This window comes from Vombatus ursinus, unplaced genomic scaffold, assembly GCF_900497805.2.
Source record: "Vombatus ursinus unplaced genomic scaffold, bare-nosed wombat genome assembly UNPS02014924.1, whole genome shotgun sequence".
In the NCBI taxonomy this organism is placed as follows: domain Eukaryota; kingdom Metazoa; phylum Chordata; class Mammalia; order Diprotodontia; family Vombatidae; genus Vombatus; species Vombatus ursinus.
The window spans coordinates 2,881,110-2,900,610 of record NW_020954702.1 but is presented as its reverse complement, the minus strand read 5'-3'; the positions used below and the strand labels follow the sequence as shown (position 1 = coordinate 2,900,610).

At 36.2% G+C, this 19,501-nt stretch overlaps 1 protein-coding gene across 2 annotated transcripts in view; it reads left to right on the top strand.

The window, feature by feature from the left end:
• Window positions 1-15,454, top strand: part of FAM3B (family with sequence similarity 3 member B) — a 57,061-nt gene extending 41,607 nt beyond the window's left edge. For both annotated transcript variants that reach the window (XM_027843667.1, XM_027843666.1), the window contains exons 6-9: window positions 2,891-2,941; window positions 4,057-4,144; window positions 6,778-6,910; window positions 15,193-15,454. In XM_027843667.1, coding sequence (XP_027699468.1) covers window positions 2,891-2,941; window positions 4,057-4,144; window positions 6,778-6,910; window positions 15,193-15,282 — 362 coding nt within the window. In that variant the 3' untranslated portion in view covers window positions 15,283-15,454. The remainder of the gene's footprint in view (window positions 1-2,890; window positions 2,942-4,056; window positions 4,145-6,777; window positions 6,911-15,192) is intronic.
• Window positions 15,455-19,501: the final 4,047 nt, after the last annotated feature.

Sequence of the window (19,501 nt, the reverse complement as noted above, 5' to 3'; positions counted from 1 at the left end):
TAAGTTAAATATTTTTTTCATCACTTCTCTCATACTGGATTTGAAAACTTGGTGATTCAATATTTTGTAATATTACAGTATAAAGTAATTTAATTTAATTTTTAAATAGTCCCCCTTTCCTAACGTAGATAGGGACAATAATCCCTGATGGATAGCAGAGTGCAAATTGATAGATATAGATATATACAGAGAGAGAGAGAGAGAGAGAGAGAGAGAGAAATTGGACATGGCCAATGATGGAATTTCTTTTGCTTGACTAAGCACATTTGTTACAAGATTTTTGTTTTTTTCCCTTTTCAACGTGTGTAAGGACAGGGAAGGAACTTTTTTTTTTAAAGAAACCTAGTGATTCATCAAAATTCTTTGTGGACACCATGCAATCTATAGTATTTGTATTTTAGTGCTTTTAACAGCATCTAAATCCATGAGCCAAATGTAGCCCTCCTACGATCTTAGTTAAAAAAAAAAAGTTACATCTAATTAGGTAGTCTGTAAGTAGAATTAGGCCAGCACCTTCTTAGCACCTGACAGTTGTTACCTTCGCATAACTGCCTACAGTTTAGCAATTACGATGGTAAAAATTTTAAAAGTCATGGTCCCTCATGCATAGTTTATCATTTGTCCCACTGCTTGGAAAAACATGGAAGATCCTTTCAACATTTAAGATTTTGGGGATTAAACTTAGCCCTTATTTACAGGATATAATAATCATGAATCATTTCATTCTGTTTACTAAGAGGCCCAGCTAATGTGTTTGAACTTGTAAATGTGTTTTGCTTTGAAAGAAAATTCATCAGTGGTATTATCCCGGCCAGCCGAATGAGTGTTTTGTCAACTAAGACAATTTGCCTTAGGCAAAGAATGATAGAAGGGTCACAGTCCCTATTGCTTATTCCCTAGAATCTTGCCCAATTTATAAAGGCAGAAGTCAGGTCTTTCACATTCTGCCGCTTCTTGTACTGTCTAGATTTGAAAGAATCATAGATTTTGAATTATAGGGGGATTTCAGAGAGCCGACCTTCCACTACACGTAGAAATTCTCTCTACTCTTATAGATATGTGGCCTCTGTGCACTACTTGAGGTTATCTGGTCATCTAGTTTGTCTGAATGAGTCCAATGACCTGGGAACTCACTACCTCACAAACAGCGCACTCCATTTTTAATGGCTCTTATCGTTATTAAAGTCTTTCTTATATTGAGCTAAAATCTGCTACCATGTAATTTCTTTTGGCCCTCACTCTGCCCTTTATAGTATAAGTTTAAACCTTCTTCCAAATGATATTCAGATATTTTAAGCCAGCTACTTATGTCTTTAAAATAGTCCCCTTTTCAATGAAAATATCTCCAGTTCTTTTAAATCATTGTTCTTAAGACATGGTATCCAGCTGCACAGTCCTTCACACATTCGCTGTCTGTTGATTGATGCCACATCATTCTGGTTATCTCTACTTGCACATATTCTATGTGGCTAACTACTGTGTGGCCCCAGGAACTGAACATAGTGTCCTATCCTATGCTTCTGTGCAAGAGAATAGTTCCACACCAAGGCTCATGTAATGATAGAAAGTTGTCCTGTTCAGAAACACTTCAACTTCACACCTCAGCCCCCTGCCTGTGTTGGAACAGCACTGCCATTTATTAATCCCACCCTCTCCCAATGTTAACACAAAAACACTTTAGTGACCTCCCTGAATCATCACAGGGACCCATGATTAGGTAAATCTGATGGTCACAGTCTTTGTTTAAATACAACCAAGCTAGAATTCTATTTCTGCCAGTCTTCACCAATCAAAACCAGGCATTCTTAAAGGGTTCCCTCCTCATCTATGACTGTAAGTCATAATAAAATTTCTTCTTCCTGTCCTACATGTCAATTCTTTCCTCAGTAGACCTTATACAAGGCAAACATTGTACATGATGTTTGCTGTGGAATTCTAGGTAGAATTGTAGAAATTTTGAAGTCCCCTCATTATGTAAGCCTTACATCACCCCCTCTCATGGGTAGAACTCTCACAACATCTCTCTCAACTTTAAGGTACTGTGTGGGTCCATACCCACTCCAAACAGTGGTTCCCAAGCCCCTAGTGATGTATTTAATTTATTTCCCTTAAGCCAGGGTTAAAGAAAAGGCATTTAATAACATGAGACAGTGAAAATACTTGTAATAGAGTACTTCCTCCCCCATAAATGTGGGACACATTTTTGCACAAATACACATACCACCATTGGGGAAAGAGGGAAAAAAGGTATACAGGGATCATGCGTGAGGAATACACATGATGGGGAAACACATACCTCCGGTGCTACAGGACTTCAATATCTTTGGATGATGTCATCATACAGATACATATCAGGTGATACTGCTCTCACTAGGCCTGTTCTTCCCTTGGTATGTCATCTCTGCTTCTGGGGTCTGCAGGTCTAGTGACAAGAACCTTTGTCTGATTCTCTGAAGTAAATAGCAGTTCTTTACAGTTATCCAGTTAAAAAAAAAAAAAAAAGGCAGTAGCTCCCAAGGTTAAGATTAGTTCTTTCCTTTTCAACCTCTGAACTAAAGATTAAAATACTCTTCTATAGATTACTACTTAATTTAGGGCTTCTTTAATCTTTTATATCTCCAAGATATTCTCAGACTTAGATGCAAATGAATTTGAGCCAGAAAGGTGATAAGCTAAGGAGGCAAGGTCAATTCTCTCCATGCACCTACCCCAAATTCTTATCTGTATTATGCTTATCTGTTGGCAGCAAATCCTGAGTGCCTTGGTACTTTATTTTGGCAAGTACAAACTTCCATATCCTTGCAATTACACTATAGGTACTTTAAATTATTACAAGATAAAACATGAGGTCAGATGCACTATTTTTAAAGCCTTCTTTTTCCTCTTTCAGATAAAACTGGGAAAGTTATAGATACACAATATTTTGACATGTTTGAAGGAGGTAAGAAAAATAAACTTTTATGTATTTGAAAGAGTAAAATCCTTTTCCGTTCTAAGGGGCATTAAACTGAACATGTTCGGCTTTCTTAGTCCGTCATCTATCTTCTGTTATTGAGCTAACCAAATTAATTTCTCTACACTAATATATATTAAAATTGTTCTACATACACTCTTTCAACCTTTAAGGCTCTAGAAAATCAAATGCTTTCATGTAGTTAACAATGTCTACAAAGAAATGAGACCTTTATCAGAGAAACTAGTTGTAAAAATTCTTTCCCAGTTTTCTGCTTCCCTCCTAATCTTGGATACATTGGCTTTATTTATGCAAAAACTTTTCAATTTAATGTAATCAAAATTGTCCATTTTGCATTTCAGAATGTTTTCTATCTCTTGTTTGGTCATAAATTCTTCCGTTCTCTACAGATCTGCTCTTCTAGTTTGCTTATAGTATCAGTTTTTATACCTAAATCATGTTCCCATTTTGACTTTATCTTGGTATAGGGTGTGAGATGTTAGTCTATGCCCAGTTTCTGTCATACATTTTTCCAGTTTTCCCAGTTTTTTAGGGTTGATAACATAGGATATTGAACAAAATTAATGAATATGGGACTTGGGGATTTTCAATGAAAGGATGTAACTCTTAGAATGAAACAACTTACTTTGTTTGTATCTTCTATATTTTAGTGAAGCAGAATTCTGTGTAAGATAGTGAAGTACCAAAAAGGCATGTTGTAAGATTGCACTTAAATCACAGAATTATAGAACTGGAAGGAAGTTTGAACTCAAGTCTAACTTTCTCACTTTACAGGTTAGGAAACTGAAGTCCAAAGTAACAGAAATTAACCTAGCATAGTAGCTACATAATAATTCTTTGTTGGATTGATTTGAATTGAATTGAATGGCTCAGAGACACAGCTAGTCCTAGGACTACATTCTAAGGTCAAATTCCAAGAATAGCTTTATAGTATAAGTCTAAGTATACTATTTGCATGGTTTGTGGTTGTGTAGTTAACAGAGAAGCTAAAGGGGAGATATGGAATATTAAAGCTAGAAGAGATCTTAAAGTTCATCTAGTTTACAGAGAGGAGCTAAGATTGTTTTGTGTTCTACCAACAGATAATTCTGGACCATTGACCCAGTTCATTAAAAATGCCCCACAGAAGTCTCTAATCTTGATGGTGACACATGATGATGGTAGCAGCAGGTAAAGGTGTTTGGTAGTTCATTATCATCACTGCTACCCGAGAATAAGCAAATGCAGAGGCGACCCTTGTCAGAACTGATGAGAACTTCCCTGTAAGATGACACATGACAAAAGAAGGCAAAAGAGGTGGATGTTTCTTAAGGAAACAATCCTTTTGACACGAGACCATGTTCAATGTGAAAGAGAGAAAAAGAGAGTGTGCAGAAAGCGTATTTTGCCAAACTAATGAAATAAAATAGCTAAGGTTTACAGTAGTAAAACTAAAGCTTAAAATAAAAAGGATTCTAAGAATATATAGCAGGAAATTGAAAATGTTCCTTTAAACCTATTAGGAATAAAAAATAAGGGTGAGCTTTTTTTTTCTCTGTTAAATGCAACACATTATAAAATGATACTTCCTTAGAAAAGATGGGTTTTCGCTCATTCATTGGGCTCTCCAAATTAATATCATAAGTCTCTTTCAAATAAAATTCAAATCCAATTTGGGTTTTTCCCCTTTTTTCTCCCATCTCCTGCCTTAGTTGAGCTTCCAATATAATTTTATTTGAATATACTTTAAAACATGGTACAACTGTATTTTTAATGGTAGATTTATATTGATTTTTACTATGGTATTTCTTTTATTCTGGTTTGAATGACCTATGTCAACCACATTTGACAACCAAAAAAAAAAGGGAGGGAAGTTACAGCAGGGACAGAGAGAATAGGAAAACAATATGATCCAAAATAGTTCAACAAACATTTATTAAGTGCCTTCTATCTGCAGAACATAATGCAAAATTCTAGGAGGAAAAATACATAGTTTAGCTGAGACACAGTCCCTATTCTCATAGAAGTAATAGTTTAGATGAAACTATGCCACATAGAAAAATACCTATAATACAAAAAATAATATATCATGCATACATTAGAAGTATGCAAAATTCTACATGAGAAAAAAGGCAGATAAAAGTTCATTATTATCTGGGGGGGTGGATCAGAAGTCTTCTTGTCTTTTGAAATGGGCTTTAAAGAAGAGGTAGAAATTCATTGTGTGTAGGAGTAAGGGAAGGAAGGTCACTCAAAATAGCATGAGCAAAGGCACCAAGGCACTTACCTCAATTTCAGGTTAGGACATTTAAATTTAATTGTAGAAAAGAGGGAAGATGTTGCAGAGAGTTGCAGAGCTGAGTAAAAGAATGAAATCTATACAAAAAGAAGATGTCTGATAATGGTTTTAAAGAGAGTAGAGATGAGAAAACCTGTTAGGAGAATATTGAAATGATCAATCAAGTAATAATGAGGGCCAGTCCTGGAGTGGTAGCAGAGAAAATTGAGATGTGTGAACAAATGTGAAAAAACTTGACAGTAGAATTGAAGGGCCTGAGTAAGTGAATATAAGAGTGGAAGAGGAGAAAAGAACCAAAGATAGCACCAAGCTTTCAAACATGGAAGGCTAGTAAGTGGTGGCACCACTGACAGAAATTGACATCATGTTTAATATGATCATACACATATAGCCTGTATCAGATTATATGCTGTCTTAGGGAGGGGGTAGTGGAGGGAGAAGGGAAAATTTAGAACCCAAAATCTTATAAAAGTTAATGTTGAAAACTAAAAATAAAGTAAGTAATTTTTAAAAATTGACTTCAGAAGAAAGATCAGGTTTTTAGAAAGATAAACTTGGTTTCAGATATGTTAAGATTGACGTGTCAATTCAAATAGAGAAATTCTGTAGTCTCCACAGATGTAGGAATAAAGTTTGTGAGAGAGGTCTGAGATATTTAGGAAACATCAGAAGAGAAGGCCAAGGACACAGAACCTTAGGAAGCACCATGCATTAAGGAACCAGAAAAGACTGGGCAACTTTGGAGGAAGACATGCAGTGAGACATTAGAGAGACAGAAAGAGGATGAAGAGAATGTGAGGTCTCTAATGACAAATATCTTTAAAGAGAGACTATCCAAAAATAAAAGGCAAATATTGCAGAGAAATTAAGATAAGTGAGGACTGAAGAGGAGTCATTGAATTTGACGACTAGGAGCTCATTGAAGTGTTGATAGAAAGAAGCAGCATTAAAGCTAGACAGTTTTTTCAAGAAATTTGCCATAGGAGGTGAGAGATGTAGTAGAGGATTGGTGAGATTACTCTTCAATACTATGAAGGAGTCAATAGAGAGGAAGATATTGAAGATATATGCTGGATGATAGTGATAATTTTTGGAAAAGGTAAGAGGGGATGAGATCAAGTGCACAGACAAAGGGAATAGCCTTTACAAGATCCTCTTCCTTTGAGACAGAAAGGAAGAAATGTGACATTTATATACGTGAGCACCAGCTTTCTCAATTAGGAATTGAAACTATAAGAGATAGAACAGGACAGCTGAGGTGAAGATAACCAAAATGTAAACATTATGACATTGCATGTTGGGAAAAGACAAAAGAAGATATATGAGTAACCAGCTTTCATGAAAGGGGATTTTGTTGTATAAGGAATAAAAGATCATATAGTTCAGAAAACTTCAGTGAACGATAAATACAATTAACTATAAGATACTCGAGATACAGCTCTTTAGGCACTTCAGTTACTGCTAAGATAAAGTGTTATATATCCCAAATGTTAAATCATGATATATTTTCCCCTTTACTATGCAGATTAAAAAATGATGCCAAAAACGCCATAGAAGATTTGGGCAGTAAGGAAATAAAAAATATACAATTCAGGTCAAGTTGGGTATTTCTTGGAGGAAAAGGTGTTGACTTCCCTGAAAATATTCAAAGAGAAAAGGTAGGTGGGATTTTTGTTTGTTTTTAATCATCTTTTACAGAATTTCAACAAAATGTTATAATATATGAGTAATTTGTGCCACTCCCTTCCCAGGTCCCCACCAAAATAAATACAAAGCAATAAAATAACAAAGTAAAAGACTTAGTAGCATGATTAACTTATAAAACATGTATTAGTTCTATTACCCCCCCAACTCCTAAAATCAAGATTTGTTGTAGTCATAACAATAGGAATGCTAACAATAGCAGTAGCTTACATTTATACAGCATTTTAACATTGTTTATCTAATTTAACCTTCATGACAGGCTTGATATTTCGTGTTCATTGTTGTCAATCTTGATGAGAAATTGGAAGCACATAAAGCTCTAAGTGATTTTTTCAAAATCACAAGGCTCCTCAAATTGCAGTGAATCTTCAAAATCCTGTTGTCTTTCTACTTTGCCATTGCCAATTTCCCTGGTATTTCAAATTTCTTAAAAATCTATATAAGTCAGATGTTCTATCTGGACTTTACTTTGTCCACAAGGAATGAGAAGAGTATTTCCTTCCTTATGGATAACCTTCCTGCTCAAATTTTATATCAAGTACTGGTGATCTATTACATCAAAACTAAGACTCCCTGTAGCACCTGAGCAGCCTAGCCTCTTCTTGCTGCATTCTCCAAGTGTGGAGAACAAGCCCTGAGGACACAGACACAAAAGTAAAACAATCCATATCCTCAAGGAACTAACACGCTGATGTAGAGACAAAATATGCATATATAGGTGTATACAGAACACATACAAAGGCATTCTAGTAAGGGAAAGCACTAGCAGCTTGGGGACAAAAGAAAAACCTTATGTAGAAAGTAGAAAGGACATCAAATCAGTCTATACTTAAAGAAACTAATGCAAGATTATTCATTGGAAGGACAAATACTGAAGTTGAAGCTTAAATACTTTGACCATATAATGAGAAGCCAGGACTCATTGGAAAAGACCCTGATGGTGGGACAGATTGAAGGCAAAAGGAGAAAGGGACAGCAGAGGATAAGATGGATGGATAGTGTCATGGAAGCAATGAACATGAGTTTGGACAAACTTTGGGAAATAGTGGAGGACACAAGGGCGTGGCATGCTATCATCCATGGGGTCACAAAGAGTTAAACACAACTTAATAACAAGAAGGTAGTACTTAAACTGAGTTTAGAAAGTGTCAACTTGAAATGAAGAAGACTGCCAAAACAGAAAAAAATAAAAATAAAAACCAAAACCTAAGGTCTTTTAACCAAGGCAAAGGAATTGCAATTCAGGGCCATGGTGTAGCACCAGGATGCAAGAGTACCCAAGAGGAGTGGAGGAGGGCAGGGTTAAATACATTTCAACCAGGAGGGAGTCTTAAGAGAGGAGCAACCTAGAAGCTGTTATATAAGCTGTTTTACATAACAATGGAAAGTCCATAGAGAAAACTATGGGGAAGCTCTGGTTTCAATTTCCCTCAGGAAATTTGAAGCCCTGGGATCAGGCAAGGTCAGCTGGATTCAACATTCCCCATTTCGGTAAAGACAAATTCCATTGTTGAGCAAGGGAGACATTGAGGTGACCAATGCATTGCCAGGAACAGTTGGGGGTAGTCCCCTTCACAAAGCAGGTTTTACAAAGAACAAGGACACAAGAGAAAGAAGTGAAAGGGAAGAATAACTCGCTCCCACTGTCCCATTTTATCTGCCCATCATATCTCTAGGCTCAAACATCTCATGCAACTGTTTGTTTTTTGAGAGCATCTCCTACTGCAGTCATCTGGTCTTCTAGAAACCTCCCCTCCCAAACATTCTGGAACGGGCAGGTTCTCAGAGCAGCTTCTTCCATGAAAATATTTGAATGTTATGGCAACACTGTTAAACATCTATGTGACAATGAATAGTGGCAAAATGTACATGTAATTTCTTAGGCTAGTAAATCTACAACCAAATGTCAAAAAGAACAGATGATTCTTTAGATATTGCTTTTGTGTGCGTGTATGTATATGTATATATATATATATATGCATACATATTTACGCATAGAATTGAACCCCACTTTCTAATATAGCATCTTACAACTGCTTAATTTTAAATTATTGCAAGGCATTCAATGAAGAACTTACTGATCCATGCTGTCAGCAACAACAGACATGCAGAATTACTGAGCTGATTGAAATGTCTTTATGGCTTATAAATCATTTGGCATTAGTGCATAGAGCAGCAGTGAAAGTTAATTTCATTAGCCATCTTGATTTAATTATATGTACAATGTGCTTTTAGCAGCAGCATTTTGCATTTTCATTAGAAATTCATTGTAAAAATGATCATCAGAAATTTCTTGAGCATGTATACATATCAGGGATGCTTATAAGTATTTCAATATTGGATTAGACTTAGAGCAGGCCTGCACAACCTGCGGCCCACCAAAGGATTTCAGGCAGTCCACAAAAAATATAGAGGAAAACATCGTCTACATTTTTTATGGGCCAGCCGAAATCCTTGGCATGTGTGTGGGCCACAGGTTGTACAGGCCTGACTTAGAGGCTTAGATCTTAATTACCTTTCAGAGAGGAAAGAAAAAAAAAAGATAGAAGGTACCTCATTAAGGCTGGACCTAACATAAGCCACACTTGGCACGAAAATGCAGTTCATCTAAAAATATCATAATAGTGACATATTTCAGACATTTAAAAAGTAGATAGACAAAAGCTAAAGACAGAATACAGGTTACCAAAGTTTGTAAGCCTGGCAATAAAACAAAATAACATTAATGGAAGAAAAAAAGGTTAAAACAGTATAAAATATGCTTTAAAACAAAACTACCAGATAAAAATAAAACAAACTCTAGTAGAATATCCCATTATGAAACAAAACAGTCTTCCTACTCACACTTCTCTGCCATTCTAAGAACAGAACCCAGTATACTTAATTTGTAATACTCTTCTGCGCCTATTACTTTAAAATTTTGTTTTTAATAAAAGATATTATGTTTTACCAAAGTACTTGCTCCAGTACATATCAATGAAAAAGTATCAAATAAATACGTAGAATCATCACAATATTTAAATGCCTAGAGCATGAAAACTTGAAATGTCTGCCAATTCATTAATAGAATTGATTCCCCCCCTCAGGAGGATGAGATGCTGCTAAGGGTCTAATAACGACACCCTTTGTAAGTGGGTGACTTCTATGCACACAAATGAATTCACTCAAAGATGCTGTGGTGGGATATCTGAGTAGAGTAAGAAAATAATATCAGATTGTATCCAATGAGTTATCTATAGTAAAACATGTTCAGTTATTAACCATGCTCAACTGAACTGGATATTGCACCCATGTAGACCAGTGCTCTCAAATCCTCTTTAAATCTTTGAGCAATCTGCTTGCATTTTAAAGCAATGCTTACTATACACATGTTAATCCCATATTAAATAATAAACCTTGGTAAAAAAAAAATTGGGATTTCCTTCAAGGTAGCACAGGATATTCCATAAGTTATTCTCCTTTAAGGTTAATCCTTTTTATTTAAAACAAAACTAAAGATGGTTAAGATTTAATTATGAACTAATTTATATGCATATGCATATACATACATATACACATATATGTTCTAATCCCACAAACTCTTACATCATTATTATTCCTAATATTCCCATAATTATTATAATAATAATTATTATTCCTAATAACATTTATTCCTAATTATTCCCATGACATTTTTTTTTGGTAAGGCAATGGTATGAAGTGACTTGCCCAGGGTCACACAGCTAGTAAGTTTCAAGTGTCTGAGGCCAGATTTGAACTCATGTCATCCTGAATCCAGGGGCCGGTGCTCTATCCACTGTGCCATCTAGCTGCCCCCCCATAATATTTTGAAAATGTTATAAGACCTTGTCTTATACGTGAATATATAACTATAAACAACCAGTTGACACAGCTAAATAGCCCATTTACTTGGTTGTTCAGGGCATGGAACCTCACACTGAAAACAGCTAAGGTATTGCAACAATTATATAAAGAAGGACTTGCCCTGGTTATAAAGATTTTGCTAAGAGAGAAAAAAGCAGGTTGAGATCATGATAGCAGTCTCCAGTCCAGAATGACTAAAGAGTCTTTAGTTCCAATTGATTCCAGCTGAGAATAGCATAAGATGACAGGATACCACCTCCAGGCTCAGAGTTAACCAGATGGGAAGATTTCTTGTATGAGAAGCTGAGTGAAGAGGGTCCTGCCTTAGCCTTCTCAAGGTTTCCACTGGCCTTAGGTCACAAAGGTCACTCCCACTGAGCTGCTGGCATGTTCTTAGAAGAGGTGAAACATTGGCTCAAGGACACAACAGTCTTGCAAATGAAGCTCCAAATGAAAATCCATGGTCCCAAAAGGTTTCACCTCAAACAGCAAAGTCTCACTAATCTCAGTGGGGTGGGATACAATTGTTATCAACGTTGTCAAGCTGTTGCAGTAAATTATCCAGCAGATATAAGGTCCTCAGGCCTTCAAAAAATCATATAAAAGATTTTGCATAACAGTATTTTCTTCTAATATTCCACTTTTTCAAATACAGCTTAAAAAGGCAGTTAATAGAATGTAATAAAGTTACTAACCTTTTAAAGCAAATATATGTTTCTAAGACTGAGGTCTATTAAGACTAAGTTGCTAAGTGAACAAATTCCTACTTACATCCTGGTTCTCATGAAGGCATGTTTGCATTGGGAGAGGGGATTCAGTTTTCTAAGTGGAGCAATGCATAAAATCTTTCACAAAGCTCCATAATTTTTATAAGTGATAGATTTGAAAATTGAAACAAAACCAGTCAGGTGACCTCAATTCAGTTGAATGCATTTCCAAATCACCTTACATAGAAAATCACAATCTGTAGGAAGGTTGGGAAGGTAGGATAATAATAATAATTAATAATACTAGCAACAACAGTAATAATAGCTAGTATATATATAGTGCTTCAAAGTTTGTAAAGCACTTTATAAACTGTCATCTCATTCGATCCTTAAAACAAGCCTGTGAGGTCGATGGTATTTATTATCTTCACTTTGCAAATTAAGAAACTAAGACTGAAAGAGTTTGTGTGACTTGGCTAAGATCACACAGCTGTGTGAGTGTCTGAAGCAGAATTTGAATTCAGGACTTCCTGACTTCAAGGCCAACATGATATACACTGTACCACCTAGTTGCCTAGAATAATAATACCAAGTTGTGAGAAATTTTAAATGCCAAACAGAAGAATTTGTTTTTGATTCTATTGGCAACAGGCAGAAAATGGAGTTTATTGAATATGGGGTGACATATTCAAACTTGAGCTTTATGAAAATCATTTTTGTAGCTGAGTAGAATATGTATTGGAGTAGAAAGCTATGACAATAGTCCAGGTGTGAGGTAATTAGTGCCTGAAATAGGGTAGTGACTGCTTGAGTGGATAAAAGGAGACTGACTATACAAGAGATTTATGCAGGAAGAAATGACAAGATTTGGCAACTGATTAGATAAGTGGCAAATGAGTCAAAAGATGACAATAAGGTTGAAAACCTTAGGGAGAGGCCGAATGTCAGTACCCAGCAAAGTAATAGTAAAGTTCTGGAGAGAAGAGGGTATAGGGTGAAAGATAAGGAGTTCTGTTTTGGCTATGTTGGATTTAAGATGCCTATCCAATATGGAACTAGTAACATAGGATTGGAGCATGGGAGGATAAGCATTTATCACATGCCTACTAGGTACCAATGGGCAGCTAGGTAGCACATTAGCTAGAGTGCCAGGACTGGAGTCAGGAAGACTTATCTTCCCAAGTTAAAAATCCTACCTTGTACACTTACTAGCTGTGTGACCCTGGGCAAGTCACTTAACCCTGTTTGCCTCAGTTTTCTCACCTGTTAAAAAAAGAGCTGGAGAAGGAAATGGCAAACCACTTCAGTATCTTTGCCAAGGTAACCCCAAATGAGGTCATGAAGAGTCAGACACAACTGGAAAAAGATTAAAACAACAACTATGTACCAAGCAATGTGTTAAGCACCTTATAAATATTATTTCATTTGATGCTCACAACAACCCTGGGAGGTAAATGCTATTATTATCCCCATTTTAAAGTTGAGAAAACTGAGACAGACAAAAGTTAAATCACTTGCCCTAGGGTCACATGCCTAGTAAATGTCTGAGGCTGAATTTGAACATAGGTCTTCCTGAGTCCACATGGAGTGCTCTAGCCACTGGGCACCTAGCTGCCTCTAAAATTTTTGATAAAATATAGAGATTGTGGAGTCATCTGCATAAAGATGATAATTGAATCCATGAGAACTAATGAGAGTGAGAGAGTATAGAGAGAGAAAAAAACCACTCTAAGACATATGACCAGAGCTCCCTCTTCTCCTCTTCTTGGCATCTCACAATCCACACCATCTCTTCCTTTACTCCAGCTTCTAATGATGATATAGCCCCCCTACACTAAGCCACAGGTGTCAAATGTGGCCTGAATCAGATTCAAATGTAAATGGGAAATATTTAACAAAATTAATTTTAAAAACATTAAAACAGGTAACACTACATTTTTAAATGAAATCAATGTATGTCCCACAAGGATCCCTCTGCTTCCATTTGAGTTTGACACCGCTGCTCCAGGCCAACCTTCTATATGTATTCTTGATCCCATCATACTCCCTATCTTTTCCAGATTGCCCCTATTGTTATCCCCTCTTTTTCAGATCTTCAGTCTCTATCTACTGGCTCCTTCCCTTTTGCCTAAAAACATGCCCAAATCTTCCTATGGAAAAAAAATGTCTCACTAGATCTTATTTTCACTAACATATCTTGCCTTCTTTTCTCAGCCAAATTCCTAGAACAAGCTGTCTAAACTTGTTGCCTCCACTTTTTCTCTTCTTATTCATCCTTCAGTTCTTTGTAATCTGGGTTTTAATCTCATCACTCAACTGAAACTGCCCTCTCCCACATTGCCAGTGATTGTTTCACTGCCCAATGAGATGTTTTCTTGAACCTCATCCTTCTTGGTTCTCCTCCTACCTTTCTGACTGCTTCCTCTTAGGGTCCTTTTGCTGGATCATTAACCACATTATGTTCACAACTGTGGATACACCACAAGGTTCTGTTCTGGGCTCTTCTCCTGCACCTTTAATGAATGAATGAAAAGAATTTATTGTACTAAGTACTGGGGATGAAAAGCAAGCCTTGAAGACCATACATTCCAGTATAGGAAGACAATTTATGTAGCGGAAAGGAATGCCTTTGTTCAAAGGAGTCATAGGAGTGTGTTACAGGGCAATTGGTTAACACATCTAGCCATTTTTTCTTTTAACTATCCCACCAATACTTCAGATTTAGCATATCCAAAGAAAACTCATCTTCAAAACTCAACTTAACTTCAATATCTTTATTTAGGGCACTACCATTTTCTCAGTTACCCAGGCTTATAACTTCAAAATTATCCTTGTTTCTTCCCTCTCATCTGTGTATCTACCCTCACATCCACTTAGTTGCCAAGTCTTATTAATTCTAACTCCAAAAGATCTCTCCTCTCTTTCCCCTCTTTTCTTCTCCTCCTCTCACCTCCCTAGTTCAATTCCTCATTAGTAATAACCAGGGCCCCAGACTGAGCATCCAGTGTCTTGCTACTTCAAGTCATATTTCATACTGTTGCCAAAATAATCTTCATGATATATAGGAATATTTGGAATATACATCATTCCATGCCTTTCAAATAGCCTGACATCCCATGTTTCCAACGTACCTTATTTCACATAACTGCACTCATTAGCCAGATTCGACTGCTCAATATTCTTCAGTATTTTTCTCTCAACATTATAGATTTTCATAGCACTATGCCTGTTCTATTAAAGTAGCATCACAGAATGTTATAGTCTATAAGGGACATTAAAAATCATATAGTACAACCCATTTATTTTACAGAAAAGAAAGTCAAGGGCCAAAAATATCAAGTCATTTAACCAAGGTTATAATGGTAGTCAGCAACAGAACCAGGACTAGAACTTAGTTTTCCAACTTAGTATATCCATCTTTGTGTCCTCCAGAGGGCATAGCCCAGCTCCTTACACAGGATATGTAATCAAGAAATGTTCCTTTAATTGAATTCAACTATAACCTGATTATTTTCAACAACAGACTGATGATAACTCAGTTGCCAATATTTAGGCTGCAGCAGATCTCCTCCTAAGAAATTATGAATACTGCTCTTCACTGAATAAGTGCTCAATAAATGTTTGTTGAATAAATAAATAAATGTGTACATTTTCTTTTTAAACAGATCAACCATTCTGATGGCAGGAGAAACAGATACGAGGGTTGGCCAGCTGAAATACAGATAGAAGGATGTATACCCCATGATACAAGCTAAAATCGAATCTTCCTAATAAATAAACTTGCATAGTTACCTATTTAAGGAAATGATTATCTCAAAGGCTTTACTTTTCTTTTCCAAAAAAAATGTCAGAATGTAAGCTTCTTGAGGGTAAGGACTATTTCATTTTTACCTTTGTATACCCAGTACAATGGCTGAATTTGGCAAATGTTTGCTTTATTAAATTGAATAAAACACCATTCTAAAAACAGATCAAAAAGCTTTTATATTTCTGAGGTGAGTAGGGATAGTGTTATTATTATTTCTCTTATAATTATTATTAATATGATATTTTTATTTGTAATTTTAGATCCTTCCAGCAATACATATTAAGACAGAAATTTCTCAATGATATTATAGGTATGTTAAAGTATTGCTTTCTGAAGTGATGCCAAAGAATGATAAAATTCCAGCTCTATAAGGTATCTTAATACCTCCCAACTCTGCACCCCTGTACTTACTATTTGTGAAATTCATTTAGCTGTTTAAGGAGAAAGTGTGGTAGAGAGGAGAATATTAGCTCTAGAGGACCTAGGTCTGATGTTTACCTAGCTGATTTGAGACAAGTTGCATAGTTTCCCTGGGCCTCAGTTCTTTCATCCATAAAATGAAAGCATTAGACTAGATAACCTCTAAGGTAATCTTCTCACTCTAGGTCTATGATCCTATAATGCCAGTCTATGCCAGAGGCTAGCCAGGTCCCACTACCTTAAGGCCACAAAGGTTACCAATTTTTGCAGTGGGGGCATTTGTAGGTTGCAGTGGATAAAGTACAGGACCTGGAGTCAGAAAAACCTGAGTTCAGATCTGGCCTCAGATACTTATTAGCTTGGTGACCCTGGACAAGTCATTCAACTTCTGTTTGCCTGAGTTTCCTCATCTACAAAATGGAGGAAATAATAACACCTGCTTCCCAGGGTTGTTTGTGAGGACCAGATGAGATAATAATTGTAAAGTGCTTAGCACACAGTAAATGCTGTATAAATGTTAGCCATTATTATTTGCAAATTCATATTGTTTGCTTACCTTCAAGGTTTGCCCTGGATTCATTTATTGCTCTGTGGTTGCCTGATTCCTCAGTAAGAGAATACAGCACTGGTTTCCCAGAATCCTAGTTCTACCCCCATCTCAGATTCCTGAAGAACAATTCTGTTTGGGGTGGGGGAAACAGGTGGCATGGGTGCCATATACAGATACCCAGAGCACAAACATGAATCAGGTTATAGAACAAGCAGTCTTATTCCCACACACAGAAAAGGTCATTCTAAACAATAACGATCTTATGATTACGATCAATTCAGAGGCTAATTTTATTCAAGCCTCATTGGGTCATTTGCAAACAACTTCTTTGCAAGACTGGTTTATTTGCTAGTTTACATTTCTCCTCTACTGAGTACAGCCTGATCTGTACAAATGCAAGCTGATCTGGGAGCCAATATCTTGCTGCTCGGGTGCCTAGGAACACCAGCTTCCTTTGGAGATCTTACAAAGACTAAAGAAAAGAAAACAGAACCAAGAAGCGACCAGATACAAGGTTATATAGGAAGTCACGGGCCTGTGGCCCAGTTGGGGAGAGGGCATCCACCCATCAACTCTTCAGAGTTCAGAAAGACGTCTTTACATCTCAAGGCCAGCAGGTGGAAGAGACTTTGAGGGGTAAAGGCTGCTCTTTAGCATATCCATGGATTTCTGGCTTGACAGCCAATTGAAAAATGTCATAATGGCTGATAGGAAGCATTCAGAGTGGGAGGACGGAAGGAGGGCCCCTAAATCATACATGTCTCAAGGGGAATACTACTCTTACATGTGTGACTTATGATTTCACACTTTAACTGTGGTTTGTCTTTTTTATGAGTTTATCTTTTATACATTAGTATATCCCTTTTATCTCTAACTAGATTGCCAGCTCCTTAAGAACATCATACAGTTTTCCATTCTTAGCAACAACCACAATACTGTACACAACGACAGTTTGATGATAGTGTGCCAGTTTGCTTAGAACAAAAAAGAGAAAACTACACCCATATATATTACAGACAACTAGGTAATGCAATCTTTATCCATTTCTAGACTGTGCTGCTGACTCATCATCTCTATAGTACTTGGTCTATCATGGCACCTCTTCACCGTGGAAGCTCACTCTACCCTGGACTACTTCTGACAATGGAATTACTCTCCACTTTCTGATTGGATGGTTCCCCCAAAAGCCTCCAGTTTAAGGAGAAGGCCCAGGCCAAAGATACCTTTATCCTTCTTCAAGATGTGCTTCTCACTCATCTCCACAGAAATTTCTCTACCATGTACCTGAGCCAGGTACTTTCCTCTGCCTCCCTACCCTGGCTCATTTCAGCTCCCTTCTGTATGTTATCTTCCATCCATTGGAATACAAGCTTTAGATGGGGCATGATAGCTATGTGTTTGTATATATGTATAGAGTATTTGAAAGGCTGCCATGAAGAAGAGATGTTAAACTTATTTTGCTTATCCCCCCCCGTCAAAGACAAGAAGTAAGATCGATGGATGGAAATTTTAGAGAGAAAGTTTTACCTTGGTAGAAGGCAACTGTTGTTCACTATTCAAGACTATTTTAGATCTTTTTTATCCTTATTCTATCATCCAAAGTATTAGCAATTCCTCACAAATTTATCACTTAACGTATTGAAGTAATCAACTCCCATGGCCACAAATACAGGCTTTTCTGTCTCTTATTAGTTTACTCTGACTTCCTTCTTTTCCTTCCATTGTCTTATCTTTCAATTATACTAGGAAGTATATTTTAAGCATACTTAAATATACTCAAATATACAAATACATATGACATTCATTTCTATGTCACATTTTACATGTAATAGAGTTATAGTAGTTAGGATTAAGAACACATATATACAAATACCAGTCATGGCATGCTTATCTGGGTCAACCAACTTCACTTGGCTGTCACCTGAGCCTTCGTTTTGGCTTGTTCCCAAATTTAATCTTAATAGTTTTATAAAGAAAGAAAATATCTGCATTTTCTTTCCCCCTGTCTTCAACTTATCTCTAGCCAAGATAGTAAAACAGTAGTTCACTTAGACCAGATGACTTAAATGATCAAGGAGAAATAGGTGTTCTCATACTATCCTGGCTATCAACCCTGATATTAATCATTTTTGTTGATCTTAACTTTCCTCACTAGCCTCAGCTCAATTTTTTCATTCCCAACATAATTTTTATGGCACTTAAGTTATGTGCTTTTATTCATTTTTCTGTTACTTAGCCTTGTTTCTATCTTCTGCATATTTCTTTTTTTAAAAATCTGAGTTATTAGAGAGTTCCATATGTATATATTTATGTATATATATATATATATATATATATACACACATATTTAAAACTTAAGACAAATCCCATTTTTTTCCTTATGGGAATTTTTTCCCTTGCATCTTCAAAATTTCATTCCTGAACATGTCCAATCCTTCCTAGGCTGACTTTCCCTATAGCATCTTAGTCCATGGAATCCAACCTGCTTTTCCACTAAATACTTTGAAATCAGCTTTCTCCAGAAAGCTGGGGAAAAATTTTTACAGCAAGTATCTCTGATAAGGGCCTAATTTCTCAAATATGTAAAGAACTGAGAAATTATAGAAATATAGGTCATTCCCCAATTGATAAATATTCAAAGAATAAGAAAGGCAATTTTCAGACAGAAATAAAAGCTATATATAGTCATATAAAATGCTCTAAATCACTACTAATTAGAGAAATGAAAATTAAAACAACTCTGAGGTGTTACATCACACCTCAGAAAAACCAGGAAAGGCTTACATGAACTGAAGCAAAATAAAGTGACAGAACCAGGAGAATATTGTAATAGCAATATTGTAAGATGATCAGCTATGAACAGATGAGCTATTCTCAGCAATATAATGATCCAAGACAATTCCAAAGAACTTATGATGAAAATGCTATCCATTTTCAGAGAAAGAACTAATGGAGTCTGACTACAGAGCAAAGGATACTATTTTTCACTTAATTTTTTTTCATGGTGATTTGGGTTTTTTTTTTCTTCTTTGACCTCTCTCCTTTCACAGCATGACTAATATGGAAATATGTTGTGCATGATTGCACATTACAACCTATATCAATTTACTTCAGGGGATGGGAAGGGAAAAAAGGAGGGAGAGAATTCAGAACTCTAAATTTAATAAAAAAAATTATGTCCAAAATTGTTTTAATA